This window comes from Apaloderma vittatum, unplaced genomic scaffold (genome assembly GCF_000703405.1).
Source record: "Apaloderma vittatum isolate BGI_N311 unplaced genomic scaffold, ASM70340v1 scaffold42733, whole genome shotgun sequence".
NCBI classification, from domain to species: Eukaryota; Metazoa; Chordata; class Aves; order Trogoniformes; family Trogonidae; genus Apaloderma; species Apaloderma vittatum.
In genome coordinates this window covers 4,339-24,148 of record NW_009707161.1, presented here as the reverse complement: position 1 = coordinate 24,148, position 19,810 = coordinate 4,339, and the positions used below count along the sequence as shown (strand labels likewise).

General features: G+C 38.7%; 2 protein-coding genes across 2 annotated transcripts in view; both read left to right on the top strand.

The window, feature by feature from the left end:
• Positions 1-2,157: 2,157 nt before the first annotated feature.
• On the top strand, positions 2,158-11,754 carry LOC104271407 (fatty acyl-CoA hydrolase precursor, medium chain-like). The gene is made up of 13 exons (XM_009866064.1): positions 2,158-2,233; positions 2,809-3,013; positions 3,422-3,560; positions 3,824-3,957; positions 4,468-4,621; positions 4,876-4,977; positions 5,733-5,831; positions 6,326-6,466; positions 7,738-7,818; positions 8,674-8,821; positions 9,484-9,633; positions 11,362-11,434; positions 11,565-11,754. The coding sequence occupies exons 1-13, from the start codon at positions 2,158-2,160 to the stop codon at positions 11,752-11,754; spliced, it is 1,692 nt and encodes a 563-aa protein (XP_009864366.1).
• A 3,265-nt stretch (positions 11,755-15,019) lies between these two features.
• The window catches only part of LOC104271406 (fatty acyl-CoA hydrolase precursor, medium chain-like), a 7,937-nt gene continuing 3,146 nt past the window's right edge, over positions 15,020-19,810 (top strand). The window contains exons 1-8 of the mRNA XM_009866063.1: positions 15,020-15,092; positions 15,529-15,733; positions 16,545-16,689; positions 17,009-17,142; positions 17,461-17,614; positions 18,479-18,580; positions 19,506-19,609; positions 19,732-19,783. Of these exons, the coding sequence (XP_009864365.1) occupies positions 15,020-15,092; positions 15,529-15,733; positions 16,545-16,689; positions 17,009-17,142; positions 17,461-17,614; positions 18,479-18,580; positions 19,506-19,609; positions 19,732-19,783 (969 nt within the window). The remainder of the gene's footprint in view (positions 15,093-15,528; positions 15,734-16,544; positions 16,690-17,008; positions 17,143-17,460; positions 17,615-18,478; positions 18,581-19,505; positions 19,610-19,731; positions 19,784-19,810) is intronic.

Sequence of the window (19,810 nt, the reverse complement as noted above, 5' to 3'; positions counted from 1 at the left end):
CATTGCTAGTCCCTGCTGAGGTGAGCCTTTCTCCGGGGTGCCTGGAGGCCTCGCGGACACAGCTGATGGTCTTTGATTGTCGGGAGCCCGTACCACACCTGCCTCCTCTAGGGTGCCCGCCACAGTTACACCAGTTGACAACCTTGCTTGCGTTCCTGCCTGAGGAGGCCCTTTTACACACTTCAGTCCGTGGTATGCAACAGAGCGTGGAGTGTGTTTCTCCAGCGGGTGGCGGCAAGAAAAGCGGGTTTGAAAGGAGCCGGGAGTCGCGGTTTCGGGAGATGCTGCGGCCGGAGGAGAAGCCGCAGTTGGGCCGTGCTCACCGCGGGCGCTGGAGCTGGTTTGCCCCTAGCGGGACCTCTTCTGCAGACAAGCGATATATCTGCACATCTGCACAACCAGTATAGCTGCACATCTGCACAACCCATATATCTGCACATCTGCAGTATTTTAAGTAGAACAGGCAAACTACCTGTCAGCAAAGCTTCCATTTCGCTCTGCTTTCATCTTTGGTTTGAATTGTGTTCAGTTAATATATAGGACACCTGGGCATTAAACTTCACTTCTTAATCCTTTGTTATCCTGAGTTGGTATGTTGTTTGAGATAATAAATTTTGTTGGTAAGCATTGTTTTTCTGACTGCTTAGGAAATATAAAGCTGACTGAGCTGACTTAATGGCAAAGATGTTGGCTGATTTTAAAAGTGAGTTTTGTTCGCTTTGTTTTGGGGTTTTTTATTGGACGAAGAGCATTCAGTGTGGCAGCACCGTCCATATTCATTGGATTTTCCAGAAAGATTTGAGGGAATTCTAAAAAATAAGAGGCAACTTATGTTCTACAATGCATATTTACACAGTTACAGGTGAAATTCTTGAGAAATTGTCACACTTCCCAAAGCTATCACAACCCAGAGACTCAGGAACTATATAAAAATGAGCATAGTGAGTGCTCTGAATTCTCTTGCACTGAAAATCTTGTTTTACCTATCTTATTTGTGAGCCTTTTTGTTAGCTAACTGCCTTACTCTGACAAACCTGTTTCCCAAGCAGGATGAACTGATATGACACGTGAGCTATGGTGAAGCTGGCTTCACAGTGAAGTTGGCTTCCCTCACATCGTGAGTGTGCACAATGGAGGTGAATTAAGTGAAAGCAGAGCAGGAGCCTGAAGCACCATTCATCCAGCAGATGTGAAATGTGGATGTGGAAGGGTGCAGGGTGTTTTGCCAGTAGATTGGGAGTTAGTGGAGTAGGCTGAGGTTGTAAGCCCAGCTATGGGCTAAGGCCTTAAGGCTAACCTGCTAAGGGCCTGTCATCCGCACTGAGGGATGTTATGCTTCTACAAACTACAATATGTTTTTTAGGATTTTTTCAGCCAGCAAGTAAAAACTGCCTGTTGGATTGCCAGCTTGTTTCCATTGTACAAAGCTATTTTCTAAAGTAAGGTCATGGCCCTTTCCCACTTTTTTGAGGGAAGTACATTCCTTATAAGGTGTTGGTAAATAGACCTTGCTTTCTGACCTCCACTGAGGCTGCTCACAGAGAAGAAGTGTAATCTGACCCTCAATTTTAAGCTCTCCTTTAACTTTGAAAAATGCAGGAGGCTTATTTTTATTCAAGACAGGATAAAGAACTATTTTGGAGCCTTGAGGTCAGTCCCTGCTGAAAAGCACATACAGTGTCAGGTATAGTACCGATGTGCTAGCCCTCGTTAAAACTTATGCAATAATTAACTATTTTGATAATTTTCCCCCTTTTTTGTTACTTACTAGTTATTTGTAATTTATAATCCTGTTTTTGTAGTTTGGGAGGTTTTTTTACAAGAATTTAAATGTCAACAGCTCTGAAGCCTCTTCAGGGCTTCACTGTTTTCTCTGCTTGTAGGATTAACAGCAGATTAACTATGATTAGACCTTTTCTTGTTGTTCTGAGGTGGTGCTGGGTCATTTTCAGATCATCCATTCTCAGAATCAGGTAACGATTAGGTGCATTACACTAAGGAACTGTGTTTATACTGTGTCAAGTGCACCTCTGAACGTTCTTAACTAAAAAGGGAATTTAGCTGCACTCCCTAATGGGAGTGCCATCAGCAGGGACCTTTGTACTGTTCTATTCTGCGTAAAAGGAGAAAATAATCTAGAATCCAAACGGGTGAAAAATGGCTCTTCAAAGTCAGATTTCTTTGCTTAGTGTCTTGGTTTATGGTATAGCATTTGTCACTTGCGGAACAGAAGGTGAGATGCAAAATCTGTTGGTATTGCTGTTGGGGAAGCAACTGCACTGACAAGTTACAGTGTAGTGATTTTCAAAGGCAGCACATTTCCTGTAGTTTTGTTAGCAATCTGCAAAAGTATCCTAATTAGCTTGATGCAAAAGATACTGGGTTCGAGAGATGAAACCATTTCTACCTTTTTTCTTTAAAGGGTAGAAAGCAAAAACATTTTCAAATCATCAAAAATATTTTTAAGGTCTTGTTGGATGATAGCGTTAGAAAATCTTAATGATTTTGACAGTTGCTCTTTGGTCTGAAATTTATTTTTAAGCTTTATGCTCTCGCACAGTGACTAAACTAGGTCTCACTTAGCTCCAGTTGTCATTGGTAGAGCTAGCTAGGTGAGTGTTTGGCAGAAGGTGTCTGTCGTTTCACAAAAGCAAAGTGAAAACTGAACAAATTGAAAGGAATAAGCTGAAATCTTCTAAATTAAACAGCCAGTAAAAAATGCTTCCTTGAAAAATCTGTCTGATATGTATGAAGAGGAAATTTAATTTTTTTTTATTTTTACTTTTTTTTACCTGATGTGCTACTTAGGACAGAATGGTGCTGAGCCAGAAGTGACCATCGCACTTGGGCGACTCAAAGGGAGACAAACAAATGTGAAGGGGACAGACAGACTTGTGAATGTTTTCCTTGGGATTCCTTTTGCAAAACCTCCTGTTGGATCCTTGAGGTTTTCTCCACCCGAACCACCTGAACCCTGGAATTATCTGAGAGATGCAGTGTCTTACCCACCAGTGTGAGAGCCTTTCAGTTCATTTGTGTGTTTGTCAGTGTTGTGTTTCTTAGGGTATAGGGGTCTGTGTTCTGGTAAGGAGCTTATATCAACTGGTTTTGAATAAGCCACCAGTGCTGAAATGCTTCGTAAGAACTGTGGGACTGGGAACCACAGAGAATTCCTGCGAAATTCCTGTGTTTGGAAATCATGCTTTTTCATTATACTGGGCTAAAATAATGAATCTTTTTACGTATGAGTATAGAGCTGTGCATTTACAGGTTGCTTCTCCACCTGTATATATCACAAAGTTCAAGCACCTTGTGGACATTCAGTCTGTGGGGCAAAAGAAAGTGTGTTTTCTCTATCATTATTACATTGTTGCTATTACAGGTTTATTACTAATAGTCACACTTCTTCTCTTTTGTGAAGGTGTCCTCAAGATCTGTCCATGCTTAAAATAGCTGAAAAAAACTTTAAAGAAAAACACCTTCCATTCCGAACTTCCGAGGACTGTTTGTATCTAAGTGTTTACAGCCCTGCTGGTTCAAGCAAGAAGGACAAGTTGCCAGTACGTAAGCCCATTAAACAAACTTGTACGAAGTTTGCACCTAATGATAGCTCCTAAGACACTTAATTTCTTCTGAAAATGTGATGCTGCATTAGCAAGCCTAATATTATTATGTAAAGTTCAGTGTCCACCAGCCTAAAATTCATCTGCCATTGAGCTCTGGTGATTTCGAGTTCCTAATTCTCTGGATGTCTTCTTTTTTTTTTTCTAATGAAGCCTACCAAGCAATGTATAAAAGAGAATCTCACCCTTTTTTCTCTAAGGTAATGGTGTGGATCCATGGAGGCAATTTTATATTTGGTGGTGCTTCTAGATATGATGGTTCTGCACTATCAGCCTATGAGAATGTTGTGGTAGTCATAATTCAGTACAGACTTGGACTCCTTGGATTTCTCAGGTAAGATGACCCATTTCACTTTTTACAAAATGCTTCATGTAATGTTTAAAGCATGGGTAGTTTTGTTTTCTAAATCAGATGAACTTCCATACCAGCTTCCTGCTGCTGGTTGAAATGTATGTAGTCTTCTGACATCAGGGCCTAAGAACGTTAAGAAATGTACATGAATTCCATTCACATTGTCATTTGACTGTAGCCTGCTATCAGATCATTGTTGGGCTTGTTTGATTCTGGATAGGATGTTTGTTCTTGCCTTTACTTTCACCTGTTGGTGTGTAAAGCAAAAAATCTTACAGCCAAAAGGCCAGGAATCCGTTTTTGTGGAGGTGAATAAGCAGCAGAGGCAAGTAAGTCAGTGGGGCTTAGATCCGACTATGAAGGGCTTTAGGTCAGATCTTTCCTCGGCCATATGAGGCAGTTTGCACAATATGTAAATTGGTGAGATTTATTTTATTCTGGTGTTAGAAATGTTACTCTTCCTGAAGTCAGCTTATAATGCTTTTCTTTCAGTACTGGTGATGAACACGCTCGTGGGAACTGGGCTTTTTTGGATCAAGTAGCAGCTCTGCGGTGGATTCAAGAAAATATTGAACACTTTGGTGGAGATCCAGGATCTGTCACACTCTTTGGTGTATCTGCAGGATCTTGCTCCGTTTTTGCACATGTAGGCATGCCGCAGATACACTAAAAAGTCAAGTCTTTAAAAAAAATCTTCAAAACCTCAGCGTAACATTTCATGCTTAGTCTGATTTTGGAAAGTAAGATTAATGGCACATTGTGCTAAGTCTGGACATTTCCCCTGTAAGCACATAAAAATGTGTAATTCCCCACTGAATCCAGCAGTCCAATCAAGCATAAAGCTATGGGATAAGGACCTTAATGTAGAATAAATACTTTCTATTCTTCCCTTCTTGACAGGTTTTATCTCCTTTGTCTAAGGGTCTCTTTCATAAAGCGGTATCAGAGAGTGGAATATTAATCCACTCTGATAAAGATTTACTTCCTTCAACAGATCTTAAGGTAGGTTTTGGGGGATTTTTATTTGCATTTTAAAGTCTTCGTAATCTAAACAAGGGTATTTCTTTTATCTGGTAATTTGATTAAAAGAGAAAAAGGGAAAATATGATTGCATATTATGCACCAAAGTTGATAAAATTTATTCTCACAGCATACCTGTGAATAGATAGATTAGTACTAAGTAAATTTACCTTCTGATAGTATATTTTCAGTCTCATTTGATGTTGGAAATAGATTGCATAGTTATGTGATTATAATATTTGTGTGTTGACTTAGTATTTTTGGTTACACACATGCCAGGCGAGGCTTATGTCCCTTTCCAAGCACACTGTAACTTGTACAGTGACCATGAAATCTACTATGGCAAGTTTAATTAGGATCTAGAAGAGGCATTTAGTTTTAATTCTGCTATGGTGTTTATGGAAGGCCTTTATTTGAAGTAAATTAATTAAATTTAAAGAACCTCAAACTTTAACATTAATATTCTTCTCTGTAAGTACCTTTTTATTTCTCCTCCTGGAACGGCAGGTAGTGATAATGTAAATATCTCATAAATTGATTTTCTTAATTTTCTTTCCATATTATCTCTGCAGCAAAGTATGTTGTAGTATATATATACAACCAGTATACATTAACAGTATATATAACTATATATATTTACAGTATCTATTAACCGTGTGTAATAATCTTCTGCTTATGAATTCCTTAAATTTATAACATCATAGTTAATCGTTCCTGTCTTTATTAATAATTTTCAGAAAATTGCAAGTATATTTAAGTGTGAGACGAGCAGTTCACTCTCACTATTAAACTGCTTAAGGAACCAGGAAGCAGATGATATAGTCTTTAAAAGTACGGTAGGTAAAACTTTACTTAGTAACAGATTTTTTTTTTAATGGCGCACCTGCAAAGCTTTAGCTCAGCCTCTGACCAAAGTTCATTGCTGGCCTTTTCCAGAGTTGATTTTTCTTATCTTTTGTCAAAATACCCCCTAAATATTGAACTAATTTCACAAAATTTGTAATTTTTTCAGATTTAAAATTTTCAGTGAAGTGTCACAGCAGCTGTAAACTTGTGAACAAGACTTGGGCATATGTGTTTTGATGTTAGTTAGAAGCAGCACAGGATCAGGAAACCATTACATTACTCCATACCATGACCCAACCAGCCTTGCATTTTATACGTTTGTGCCAAACAGTAGATTTATGTTACAGTGGCTTTAGATATTAAGATTTCTTAAAGCCCTTTTTCGCACTTGGAACATTGAATGTGGACACTTTATTTCATGGTTTGAAGGAAAAATGGAAAATACTATTAACATGTGATTTGATCTTTTTTATTTCTCCTTCAGGACGTACCATTTCTACCCTTAGTTGTGGATGGAGTATTTCTTCATAAGTCACCCGAAGAGATATTGGCTGAAAAAGAATTTAATGCGGTCCCGCTTATGCTAGGAGTCACGAACAATGAATTTGGCTGGAATATTAGATCTGTAATTTAATGGCTATTCTTCATTTTTTTGCATGTTTGTGTTAACTGATGCAGGCAACTCTGAGAAGGTATTTGCTGGTAGGACACCTGCTAAGAAAGACCAAAAGGCTTTGCTTTGTTGGAAATATATACTAGGTAAACTTTGCTTGTATTTTTATTCCATAGTGACCCAGAACAAGCTGGTCACAAAGCAGTGAGACAGGCTTCATCCTGCAAAATAAACTACACGGACATCCTTGGAACATCCATTTTATACAGTACTTTTTAATCCTAAAATTTTAGTCCATGATCCAGGCAGAGAGAGGAAAAGCAATGCAACATTCAAGGGCTTATTGCTAAAAAACACCAAAACCAGTCCTGTCCCTCACAACACACAATGTTCAGGATTGATACACAGAATATTTTAAAATATGACATTGATCACCGTAAAAGCTTACCTGGATGTCATTATGAACTCTGACTGCTGGTTATATCTGTGTTCCTTGTTGGTGTGCTGAAATATCTATTGTTTGAAAATTTCATGTGGGGACAGAGTATGGGGATAATACAAGTGTCCAACTCATTCTCAGAGCATAAATTATTTCTGATACGAATTCTATGAGTAACTCAAAAGTGAGCAGTTGTACAAAACTGCATGAGGTGGATTTATGTCCTCTCTCTCCCTTGTGATCTCTTCTTCATTTCCTAAGTATTTATGTTTATCTATACAGTACAAAGCATTTGTTCTGAATCTGCATCTGTGTGTCTCAGAGTGTGCTGGTACGGAGTCCAGGAAGAAAAATGTAAACTGGAATCTATTCTAATTCACTTTGCAGACAGAAGAGTCATTCTCTGTAATGCCGCAAAAGAGGAGGAGCATTGCCTTATCAGTACTTCAGCAGGTTCAAACAACTGGACTAGAGACACAGAGGCTGCCAGTGACTGTTAAGATTTCCCCTACCAGAGGGAAAAAAAGCCTTTGAGACAGAAGAAGCTTTTTGCTCCTATTCTGCCCTAATGCTTTCTAGTCTGACAAGCTTCTCAATAATATGTTTTGATTTAAGGATAGACTAGTTGGTATGAGTAACTTATGTAGAAACCTTCATGAAGAAAACTATTACTGCAGTAAATACAAGCTTTTCAAGGCAGCTGCTGCATCGTACTGTATTTTTGCCTATAATATGATGCTTCAGAAATAAACAGAATCAAGTGCAATAATTTAGTTCCAATGTTAAAAATATTGGAGAAGTTGAACGGCGCTAATAACATACTTTTTTTTTTTTTATTGTCCAGACATCAAAAATACCTGGTTTGAAGGAAATAGGAGATAGAAAGTCAATTACTTCAACTGTAGAGTTGTTTCTGCCAATGATAGTAAGTACTGTCACACTGATATGAGAAGTAAAATTTCTTCTTAATGCATGTAACAGATTTGTGGAGTTTCGTGTTCTCTAATTTCCTGCTTGAGTTACAGTTTTACTAAGACTTGAGGTCATGTTGTGTTTTGAGGAGAGTCCCAGCAAAGTTAACAGGATTCAGGTGTATGAAGTTACACAGAAATAGGATTGAGTCAGGACTGGGGTTTGGAAAAACATCATTTTCCTTCTAGACCTCTGAATCAACATTTTTGTCTTATGTATTTGTATGTAGGATTAGTAATAGCGTCACTAATCTTAGAGTATCCAATGTCTCATCCTGGCTGATGGATTTTTGAATATGTTTACATTAAATTACATGCTACTTTTAAAGTAGTTACTTTGCACTCCTAGTTTTGAAATGTATCTTTCGAGCAGCAAATTCTAACACTAAAAACATAAGCTGTGTTTGGAGATTCTGTTGGTCTTGCCCTGTAGTTTAATATTCCATAAATCTTTCAAGGACTTTTGTTGTTGCCATCTCTTGTCTTCTGAAGAAAACAGAAGCCAAGAGTATTATCAGTAAAAGTTGCTGGATCTTTGATGATTCTTGTAGAGTTTTGACCCATATAAACCTGTTGCAAATTTGACCTCAGGTGGTTTCCTTGGTCTGTTTTTTTCTGGTGTTTTGGGGTTTTTTTCCCCACAAGAAGTCTAAATAGATTTTACTTGCCATCATGGTTTCCCATAAGCATGGGTGCTACCCATTTGTGCCTTTGTGGAACCTCTGAAGTTTAAAAGATGACATTTTTAGTTGCTAATTCAGAGAGTAATAATTTTTCTGTTTGTTCCATGTTTCACATTTTTCTTGTAGGATATACCATCAGAATTTCTGCCCATGATTGTGGATGAATATCTTGGAAACACAGATGATCCTGCTGAGCTACGGGACCAATTTCTGGACATGTTAGGGGATGTAGGAGTTGTCATGCCATCCATTAAAGCATTGAATTATCACAGGGGTGAGCTAATGAATGCCATTAGGAAATTCAGACCTCTGATACATGCTGGATGAAATGATGTAGACACAAATGCTGTCGTGTGCAGGCAGCCCTGCTTGACATTCCCACTGGGAAGTTGAGGGTGAAAAAGGATATGGGTCTGCAGGACTGTGCAAACAAGTGTATGTACTCCTTTATCTTTATACTAGTGTCTTGCACTTGTGCTTATAGTCACAACATATTGAGAACAGGGAATGATAACACAGGTAAATGTTTGTTAACTTGAAGGATACAGACTTAAAAATTAAAACATATTAAAGCAACCTGGAATTTGCCCTTTGGCCCACTGCTACTTGGGAACTCAGCAGCTCTGTAGTCTGGAGATTTTCTGGTATTTAAGTGTAGACAAACCATGCTAAAAGACCCAGAACTAGAAAATAATTTGGAGATTTTTTTTTCTCTGTAAGTTTTCCTGGAGTGAATCTTTCTCTTTTTTTTGATGTAAGTGCCGTGAGTTCTTAATTTTGAATTAAAGATAAAAATACATCTTTGAATGTAACATTACATTAAAAAATGTGCCCAGTATAAAGCTTTGGACGTATTTAAAGTATTATTTTAAACAGCTAATGTCAGCTGTAATTTATGTATCTCTTCTTTAACTCTTTAAATGTTACATCTTCTAGAGTCTGGAGCTCCTGCCTACTTCTTTGAATATCAGCACCGCCCCACTGCATACTGGGATAGTAAACCAGAATATGTGAAAGCAGATCATGGAGATGAAGTTGGCTTTGTCTTTGGAGGACCATATCTGGCTGGTGATATTCAGCTACGTAGTAAGGAACAGAACATTCCATGTCCACTTATAAGTTACTCTTCTAACACTGGCACTGTTCTGTTCAGTAGCGCTACTTCCATTTTAATCAGGCTAAAGTGCATGTATTAACAGTAAGACCAAAGTAAACCCTTTCTCCTGTTAGAATTTAATACTAATTTACTATCTTCTCCATTCTTTATGTTGTACAATTTGCTGTTCTTGAAGCGCAGTGAATTACACAGGCTGTCAACAATTTAGCAAGTAGGACATTTGCTAGAAAACATGACTGTGATTGTTCCTGAATTTGCCAAGTAGGTTTGGCTGAAAAATAAATTGAAGGACAGGTCAACTAAATTTGCAGGAGATTAGCAGAGCCCTTAGGAAGCAGGAAATCTAGGCTCTCTTTATTTTTTTTTTTCCTGAGGAATTTAAGCTAGTGTCTCTTCCTTTCCAGGAAATCCCACGGGCAAGGCTTGGAACTCCATTGTTTCGTTTTCTACATGAAGATCTAATAGTTAGGTTAAAGAATATTTTGTCAATAGTCTCAATATTTAAGCATTTTATTCAAAATGGATGGGGGTCCATTGAAGAAGGATTAAGGGTGCACTCATAAAATTGCCTTCACCCTGTCAGTTTGGGCTTTCTAATAGGATTCAGGAATTTCTGGTTCCTTCAGGCAGAATCCCATGTTGCTACAGTCCAAATAGCCATGACAGTCATGGCACAATTAGATACAAGATGCCCCATCTTCAGCAACATTCTGAATCCAGCAAATTGCTTTAATTGCATATACCTAAAACATTAATACTCAGGATGGAAAATTTTCTTTCCCATGAAAAAAATTAGGAGCAGTTCTTATTTTGACAAAGAAACACAGAAATTCTACTTACTTTAAGTGAAGTAACCATATTTTCTGCTTTTATTTTTGTCATTTGCACAGTTGTTCATAGTCTGTTTCACAACCTACAAAAATAAAAGTATTTCTCTTTACTCCATTGAACTTTGGAGCAATCTGGCTATGTTGTAAAAGCATTCGTTAATCTATTACTAGAGGCTTTTGATTTAATTTATATTTTATTTTTATTTTTTACTTGTGTTAGCCTACATGAGAAAACATTAGACAGTTCTTTTTCTATGTGCCTGAATTTACTGAGAAGACTAAAATAGCAAATATTTTTCTTGATGTATTAAGATGCATTTATAACTAATTATATACTGTAAGTAAAATTACTTTCATCGAGCTGATGCAGTGGCATATGGGTAACTATATTTAAATGAGTATTCTTGGAGTGTTGAAATATGTTGAGATATCATCTTGTGTGAGAATGAAGAAATCTCTGCTCATGCTCTGAATAACAGAGAGAGTTTCAGTCCCACAAAGCTGGAATAAGATCTATGAAACTAAACCGTGTGGCCTGTTTCTTGAGTTGCAATGAGACGCAGGACACATGAGTTCTTTTTTTAGTTCTGCTTCTGATTTCCTGAAAATCCACAGGCAGATCACCTTATTTCCTTATCCCCAAACTCAGCGATTTGTAGACCAAGGATAATGATGCTACTCACATTGATAAAGAGTGCTGAAATCTCTTGGTGGTTGCTGTATTACTGACATGTTGCAGGTGCGGTGCTTCTCTTGTCATCAGTAACGAGTTGTGGCAACATATTCACAGGCCGAAACGCTGCTTCTGCAGTAGCAATGTTTTGATTTCTGCCGCATGTAATAATTAATTTGTGTTTTGTCTCTCAGGTGAAGTTACAGAGGAAGAAAAGAACCTTAGTAGGACTCTAATGAAGTACTGGGCTAACTTTGCTCGAAATGGGTGAGATTTACCACACAAATTACTGTTCTGCACTGGCTCCGTAGTGAATTAGCTGTAGTGTCAGTCATCTGTGGCTGAACTCCCCTGCAGCTGAAAAGGGCATTCACTCTTTCTTTCTTGTTGTTTACAGAAATCCTAACGGAGAGGGTTTGGTTGAATGGCCATCTTACAACCTAAATGAGGAGTACTTAGAGATAAATCTAAACCAAAAGAAAGCCAGAAAATTGAAAGAGAAGAAGGTAGAGTTCTGGAAAAAGGTGATGTTTGAAAAGACAAAAAGCAAAAAAAAGGAAAACAAGAAGGTTAATACAGAGTTATAATTTACAATCTGAATATGCACATAATATGCAAACTATTAGGATATCAGAAGAAGTTACTTCAAGCAATTTTGAGGATAAAATTATGTTTCCTTTCTTTTCATGTTTTCTTCGGAGTTGTCATATTTGCAGTTATTTGCTGTAATAATTCCAACTGATCTGCTTCCCCTTTGTGATCTTTTTCCTGGATTTGTGTCTACAACAGAGACCTCACCTATTAAACAGAGGTACCACATTTCCCCACTGCTCAGGTTTTTCTGTCACCTCCTCATGACTGAATACAGAATGTAGCAGCAACATTGTTTCACTAAAAATTAAATCAATAAAGACCCGATTTGCAAGTAAAACTGTCTTTTGATGTCAAGAGTATCAGTGATGGTACAGAAGTTTTGGTCTGATTTAGATATAGAAATGTCCTCTGTGGAGAAAAAAACCCCAACACCAATCTGTAGAATGTTTTGCTTTGTAAGTCAGTTGTACAACAGAGCTAGTATACTTCTGACTGCTCTGTTACATCATCTGTAACAGCAGCAGACTTCCATCAAATGGTAGAACAGGGAGAAATGGTCTCTGTTACACACACTTCTTTCCTTTTAAATTTAGCAATAACTCCCCTACAAGGATCGATGTTGGTAATTTTATTTTCACATTTCCCGTCTCTTCTATGGTGCTTTACATTGTGCTGTTCTCTGTGCCATCACTCAGCTCCAGATCCTCTGTTTGCGCTGGGTCACAGCCTTTCGGTACTAGCACAGGAGAGATTGGTTTGTACCAGAAATATTCCAGTGCCTTTACCAGCTGATAGGTACTTGGACTGCCAAGAGCAAGTCTGGAACACTTCATTTCAGTGTTGTCAAGAGCTTCTTTCTCTGCTATGTCTTGTTTCCTGTATCTGGCTTCTAGGCTGCTCCAGCTGTTCCAGCCATCGTCCTGACCACGTGGTTCCTCACGGCAGCGCTGCACACTTCCACACACTGGGCATCATCTCCCCCCTTTTTTTCTCTGTATCTCTGGAAGAATTTAAGATGGTTCACAGCTAATAATGTCCTAGAGCAACTAACTGGCCATCCAATCTTTCTGAATTTCCTATGTCTTCCTGCCCAAATTCTGTTGCCAGGCAGAAGATGGCAGGTGAGGTTAGACTGTTAGCACAACTGCTGTTTTGGTAAACAGAACTCCTGCTAGGCATCTGTCCCTTCTCGTTTGTTTTTGCTGACATGTTTTGTGAGGTGAATATAATCTCAAAAACATAATCTCAAAATAGTCTTGATAGATTTTCATTGCATGTACAATTCCCCTGAGGTCCTGTACCACTCCCTTTGAAAGGAGATAAACAGGCACCATTGTATGTATATGCAAAAAATAGATGCTTATGTTGTAAGTGTATGCAGAGAAGTGCAGGGGAACTGACTTCTTATGCACAGGCACAGTGCTAAAAATAAATCACAGTTTCCGTTCACTGCATTTGACAGAGCATGTACCTATCAACACAGTATAGACTGTACCTTCGTAACCGTGCAAACTAATGCAGAGCAGTTTTATTGACCTCTAGTGCCATGAGCACTAGAAAAGTCTCCCAGAGAACATCTCTACAGCTATAAAGCTATACAGCAATTAGTTATTCTCCACATTATTTTCTTAGAAGCTCCAATTTCCAGTGTTATCCCATTTGCCAGTGCACACTGTGCACTAGTCATACACTCAGAAAGAGCTGGTGTGCACGCTGGTGTAGCACTGGTGTTGTTAAGAGTGTAGCTGCTGCAGCACGGAGCTCAGTACAGAGGGCAAGAGTCTCCTGATTAACAGCGCAAATGCGGAAGTTACTCAGCACACACTGAATGTGTACCTCTGAAGCTACCTGCCAACAGTTTTTTCTCTAAGAAGTCCAGTTTAAAGTCGACTAGAATTCATTTACAGGGGTTATAAATCACACTTGTGTACATACAGTTAGGAAGATTTGGAAAAAAGTACAAAAGCACAGCCATAGTACACAGGACTATGAGGTGAGTAATATATGTGCTGAACTGACGCAGTGACTGCGGATCTTTATGGCCCACTTATGTGAAAACAAAGGTGCAAGCAGTAATCTAGAGAAATGCTGTCTCTTACAACTGAGAATTCTCATAAAATCACAAAACAGTCTTTCTGCAGCAAGAGCTACTGAGCCTTGCAAAAATAACCAAACAACCAGAGGCTCGTAGAACTACTACAACCTCTTTGATAACATGGGCAGAAAAACTCTCTCTCTTCAGCCAACTCCTCCTGGTATAGCTATGACCTAAATTCTTTAACATTGTTCCTATGCTACGGAAGTTGATAAATCATCTCTTTAGTGTCTTTAGTGTTGCAAAACTCGTGTATTGTGTTAGACACCAAACAAACATCCTTGAGCACGCAGGACTAAGTAACAGGTGGAGTATCAACCCTGCAGGAAAATATAAGATTTTTCTAGTATTGTTTTTGTAAAAAAAATCCTTTTGTGAGAATAACAATCCCTCAACTTTTGCTTCAGCAAAAGCACATTTTTCAGGAGTATTGTTTTGGATTTTGCTCTATATTGTGTGTTCCTGATACACTGATACCAAAAAGAAGTCAACAGACACTATAAAGTAAAAGTGTAGCTCCCTTCTTCAGAGTGCGGTGCGAGGTGATCCGAAATTCCTTATGAAAGGTAGTGTTAGAGCAGCAGGATGAATTTCCTGGTGCAGTGGAAGACTGCTTTCAAAGCATTTTGAAGCACATAGTTGATGACTGATGTTTTGTGAGTGTGATTTTTAAGGAGCACGAGGGAGCTGGGATGAAATATATGGAGCCAGAATGAATTATAAGGGAAAAACTCTTCACCATGAGGGTGGTAAAGTGCTGGAACAGGTTGCCCAAAGATGTTGTAGATGCCCCATCCCTGGAAGTGTTCAAGGCCAGGCTGGATGGGGCTTTGAGCAGCCTGGTCTAGTGGGAGAGAGGTGTCCCTGCCAACAGCAGAGCGGTTGGAACTAGATGATCTTCAAGGTCTCTTCCAACCTCAACCGCTCTGTGGTTTTATGATTCTCTGAAACTTGCAGGGCTGCTCTGCGATTCAGGAGGTCTCCCTGAACCCACTCACAGCCGAGCTGCCCTGTGCTCCTACAGAGGAGGGGCTCTGGCTGCCCGCGGCTGGGTTGGCTCTCTGTTGCTTTTCCTACTCAATGTTTGCCTTGCGTCACAGTTCTAGTTTAGAGAGTACATAAAGCAACACACCAAGGAAGTAAATATGTGACTAGCTTGCAAAATGGGAGCTGGGAAGGACACCTTGCTGCTGTCCTTGATTCTCACTGTCAGGGTCACAACGCTTGCAGCCACTGGTAAGCTGGAATTTGGTATTGAGAACTTTCATGCCAATCTTAAAATTGACCTTACCTGAATGTTAACAGTATTTGTATATGGTAGGCTATTTTCCAGTACATTAGAAGTTTTTTTCTTTTGGCTGTACACACTATCAAGAGTTTGGATTATATTTTGTGTGTTCACAGATCTTTTCCTAAAAAATAAATGCCTATTCTTAATTAGAACACTCTGTTGGACTTTCAGCTAACGACCTGGATCAAAAAGGATTAAGATTTCTATGCAATCACTAATGTGTGTGTATAGTAAGACAATATGTATGATATACCTGAGGGAGACTATGTGTGAAAATGAATTGTTTAAGCAAACAGAGGTGTGTGCTTAAGTAGCTAAAGCTCTTGGAAATCTGACAAGTGCTTACAAACAGACCAATGCTTTTGTACTCGCATTCCCCAGGACAAACAGCAGAGCAACCAGAAGTGGTGACCAAATACGGGAGAGTCCGAGGCTACCAATTCAAAGTAGATGCAGCTGAGAGGAGTGTAAATGTCTTTTTGGGACTTCCTTTCGCTAAGCCTCCAGTTGGACCACTGAGGTTTTCTGAACCCGAGCCACCAGAGCCATGGAAAGGGGTCAGAGACGCCACTTCCTACCCACCAATGTAAGACTGACAAAACCGTTCATATTTCCAATAATTTTGTATTATATGCAATTTCAGGACAATCAAAAGCCACAAAGATAAACTCCTTGGTGCCATCTCATTACCACCTGCCACTCTTACATTGAGAAACTAATTCATTTAGAAATCAATTAATTTCTAAAGACATCTTTACAAGCTGCTCTTTTACTAAAAATGGCTATCTAATGGGTATCAGTGATGAGCTAATGTGGGCCAGCACTTTGCCAATAAAGTTCTGGTTTGGGAGCATTTGTCCATTACTTAGGAATGTTTATAAACTGTGTAGCTTTGGAGCAGAAACAGAAAGAAGTTGAGGAAATGTTAGAATAAAATATTAGACTTAAAAATCCTTAATCGAACAAAAAGTAAACACAGACCAATTCTTGTCTGTATTGTAAATGTCTTACTCCATTTGTACTACTGCCCTTGTTCAGTGCCTCAAGCCCAGTACCATTACAGTATCAAAAGCTACCATATATGTAAAATAATTAATATGCATTTTCATTGAAGTAATTTATAGACATAGGTATTTATGGGTATATTTCTTCATATTTTGAAACATGTAAAATTACATCAGCACGTCACTGTACTGCTATAGACTGTGGCTTCTTTTTACTGATCTCCTTAATGCCAAGTTAAAGGAAGAAAAAAAAATGTACGTTTTCTGTTGCCAGCTATCTAGAAATGTACTAGCAATTGGTTTCTGCTTTGCACTTTGTTGTGGAAGTACAAAAAAGCTACACTTTGTAGCTTTGAAGTTTTAATTATTTCTGTTGTTTTCTCGTTTCTTCAGGTGTCTACAAGGAAAACTAGACGGACAGTTTTTAAAGGACATTTTTAGCATAAGAAAAGAAAAAATTCTTCTCCAAATGTCTGAAGATTGCTTATATCTAAATGTGTATACACCCATTTCTACAGAGAAACAGGAGAAGCTGCCTGTAAGCAAAATCATTATAAAATCTCAAGAAAAAATATTTTACAGCAAACCTACAACCTGTGCTATATGCAGACTTACAGGTGCATTTTCCTGTAAATAATCCGTGAAGAGTCACGGGGCACTGGTATAATGTAAGCATTTAATACAATTAAGACTGCAAGCCTTATATTCAAAGGACTGCTACCATTTGTGAAATGTAATCTGAAATCTGAAAGAGTCATGAGTGAAACAGCACAAAATAGTATGTTTTGGTTTATAGTTACTTTTTATCACTAGGACCTCTTACCTGTGCTGACTTGTTTCTGGTTTTGTCTTTCCAGGTCTTTGTTTGGATCCATGGAGGTGGATTAACTTTTGGAGAAGCTTCATCGTATGATGGCTCAGCATTAGCAGCCTTTGGCAATGTGGTGGTCGTAGCAATTCAGTACAGATTAGGTATTGTTGGATATTTTAGGTAAGGTATTTTATCTGTTTTTGCTAAGTGATTTTCAAAATTGTGCATGCAGAGGCATGCAGAATACCTGCTTATGCAAAAAACCTATACATTTCTTAATTACATATGCAACACTTGGGAACAATTTCAAGTCCCAAGTCAGCTTCCAAGTCTGTTCTAGTTTGATTGCTGTTCTAATTTCAACACTTTCTGAGCCGTTTATTTTTCAGTTGTGTAGAGAATCTGTCAGGCTGCTAATTTCTTATGCCACAAATCGTGGGTTTCTCTGCCTTTTTTTCCTGCATTGAGCAGTTAAGCAAATCTCTTCTTTCTCTGAAGCACTGGCGATAAGCATGCCCGAGGAAACTGGGGGTATTTAGATCAAGTAGCAGCTCTTCAGTGGATTCAGGAAAATATCATACATTTTGGAGGAGATCCAGGATCTGTCACTATTGCTGGAGAGTCTGCAGGAGGAATCAGCGTTTCTGCTCTTGTAAGTTCACAGCAGTACTGAGTTTCAATTACTTAGGGGAAAAAAACCACCATCCATGATCCTTTTTCTTACCTATGTGAAAAGTCAGTGAGAAAGAAGGAATGTTTCTATAGAAAGTGACACATCTCCCTGGTCTACAGTACAGTAACAATACAGAGCAGCAGTATAGCTTCTGATGATGCAAATGTTCTTTTCATACCCAAATCTTGTAGTTCAGACCCAAAATGTTATTCCTTGTCTACTAAATTAAATTCCACAAACTTTTTTTGCAGTATCAAACCCCTCAAAATTTTTCCTTGTGAGAAGAGTCCTTTAAGAGGATGTATTACCCATAATAATAAGGTGAATAGTCATGATAGCTGGACTAGATGTGCATTTTGTGACCCAGTGGTTATGTAACCAGTTTGCATCAATGTGAGCACATTGGCTAAGAGGTTCTTCATCTCCAGCCTCTCACACTTTGGTACAGAACACACAGCAAAACCAGGATTCAGTGATACCTGTTATAAAAATTCCTGTTTCATAAACTCCTGCCCTCTGGCCAGTAGTTCTTTATTCCCCTGCTGCAGCACAGCCAGACCGTCTTGGACACGTTATGTTCGATTTGTATCTGCCTTGCGGTGTAGTTTCATGAAGGCCTGGAAGTGAGGTGCTATGGGGTGGGGAAAGGCAGGCATGAACTCCTTATCTCTGGCAGTGCTGCCAAGGCCCTTTGCCTGGCTGAGCTATGATCAGAGGCTGTAGAATAAGTCTTGCAACATCTGTTTGTTTTCAGAATGTTTTAAATGGCAATTCCTGATACTGAGATTCTAAGTCAGTGGCAAGAACATAATGCTTGTCATGCTTGTTCCTGCTTTTTTACAGGTCTTATCTCCCCTGGCAAAGGGCTTGTTCCATAAGGCCATTTCAGAGAGTGGTACTGCAATCAGGGCTTTGTTCACTGACCACCCTGAGGAGGAAGCACAAGTGGGTATTTTGTGGTAATTTTAATTTTTTTTTCCAGATAGTTTTGCATTTCTTAAACTGTTTATAACAAAATGTAGAAGCGGGTTTTTTTCTTGTGGAACTACAACCACAGTCATTAAAGACAGTATTGCTGTGTGCAGACAACATAAATTTAATGATGCTTTGCTTTTCAAATACTCAAATATCCACATATGTCTGGGTGAAAACAAAGATTAAGGAAGTGAAGAGAGAAGGCAGGGAAGAAGTGTAAAGAAATACTATAAGATGTACTGTCTTCAAGAAAAGTTGAGCTGTAAGTTTTGGCTGGAAAATGACACCAGATTCTGAATACTCTTTGCTTTCTCTCCTGTTTGGTGCCTGTTGTGTGCAGATAAACAAGACTTTGGTCAATTCGTTTACATTGTAAATGAAGAGCTGACTTCAACCCAATATTTATTTTTTTTCGACTACAGGAAACAACTTCCAGGAATGTAGATTTGATAATTTGGAATATAAGAGAGACAACATTATAATGAGCTGTCTCTCTAATGACAGCTGTTATTCTACACCAAAAGACATCGTCAAAAATGGCATAATGTGCTCTTTATTACCATCTACCTCGTTATATTCTCACCATCCATCACTCTACCTCCTTTATCTCATCCTGCCTTCTCAGCCCAGCATGTTGTTTACCAGAATTACTGTCTTGGTGTATTTCTATATCAAAATATTTTGGAGGCATTATGTTTCGTCCTTCCACTGAGCCTGCGGTGTGAGGGGTTATGAAGACTTCCTGATCTCCATCTCTTTAGCTTTAGTGTCTAGCTTCAGTGACCCTTGTGCAGAAGCCTGGTCTTCCCTCTGCCAGACTCTTGGGCTAGGTGGCACATAGAGCCTTCCATGGGAACTATATGAAAATGTAAGTGCTTGTTTTTATTTATTGCAGAAAATTGCTGCTGCCTCTGGCTGTGAAAAATCCAGTTCAGCTGCAACAGTTGAATGCTTAAGAGAAAAAACAGAGGAAGAGATATTACAGACAATAAAAAAAATAGTAGGTCAAATTATACTTCCTGCATTTAAATGAGACTTCAAATTTTTTCATAACAGGATATCCTGTTTGTGTGTTGTAATACTTGAGGTGAATGTAACCTCTGACTTACTTGACCTTTTCATGATTTGACCACACTGCAGCTATGTTATACCTCACCTGAAAAACGTGAGCAGGTTACTTCCCTTTCATTCTGCATGGAC

What these genes read in the sequence shown, in the direction of transcription:
- LOC104271407 (XM_009866064.1), top strand. Translation starts at nt 2,158, where the DNA reads ATGGCTCTTCAAAGTCAGATTTCTTTGCTTAGTGTCTTGGTTTATGGT. An exon ending in GCAAGAAGGACAAGTTGCCA is followed by an intron (nt 3,561 to 3,823) that starts GTACGTAAGCCC and finishes TTTTTCTCTAAG; the next exon opens with GTAATGGTGTGGATCCATGG. An exon ending in AGTTGTTTCTGCCAATGATA is followed by an intron (nt 7,819 to 8,673) that starts GTAAGTACTGTC and finishes TTTTTCTTGTAG; the next exon opens with GATATACCATCAGAATTTCT.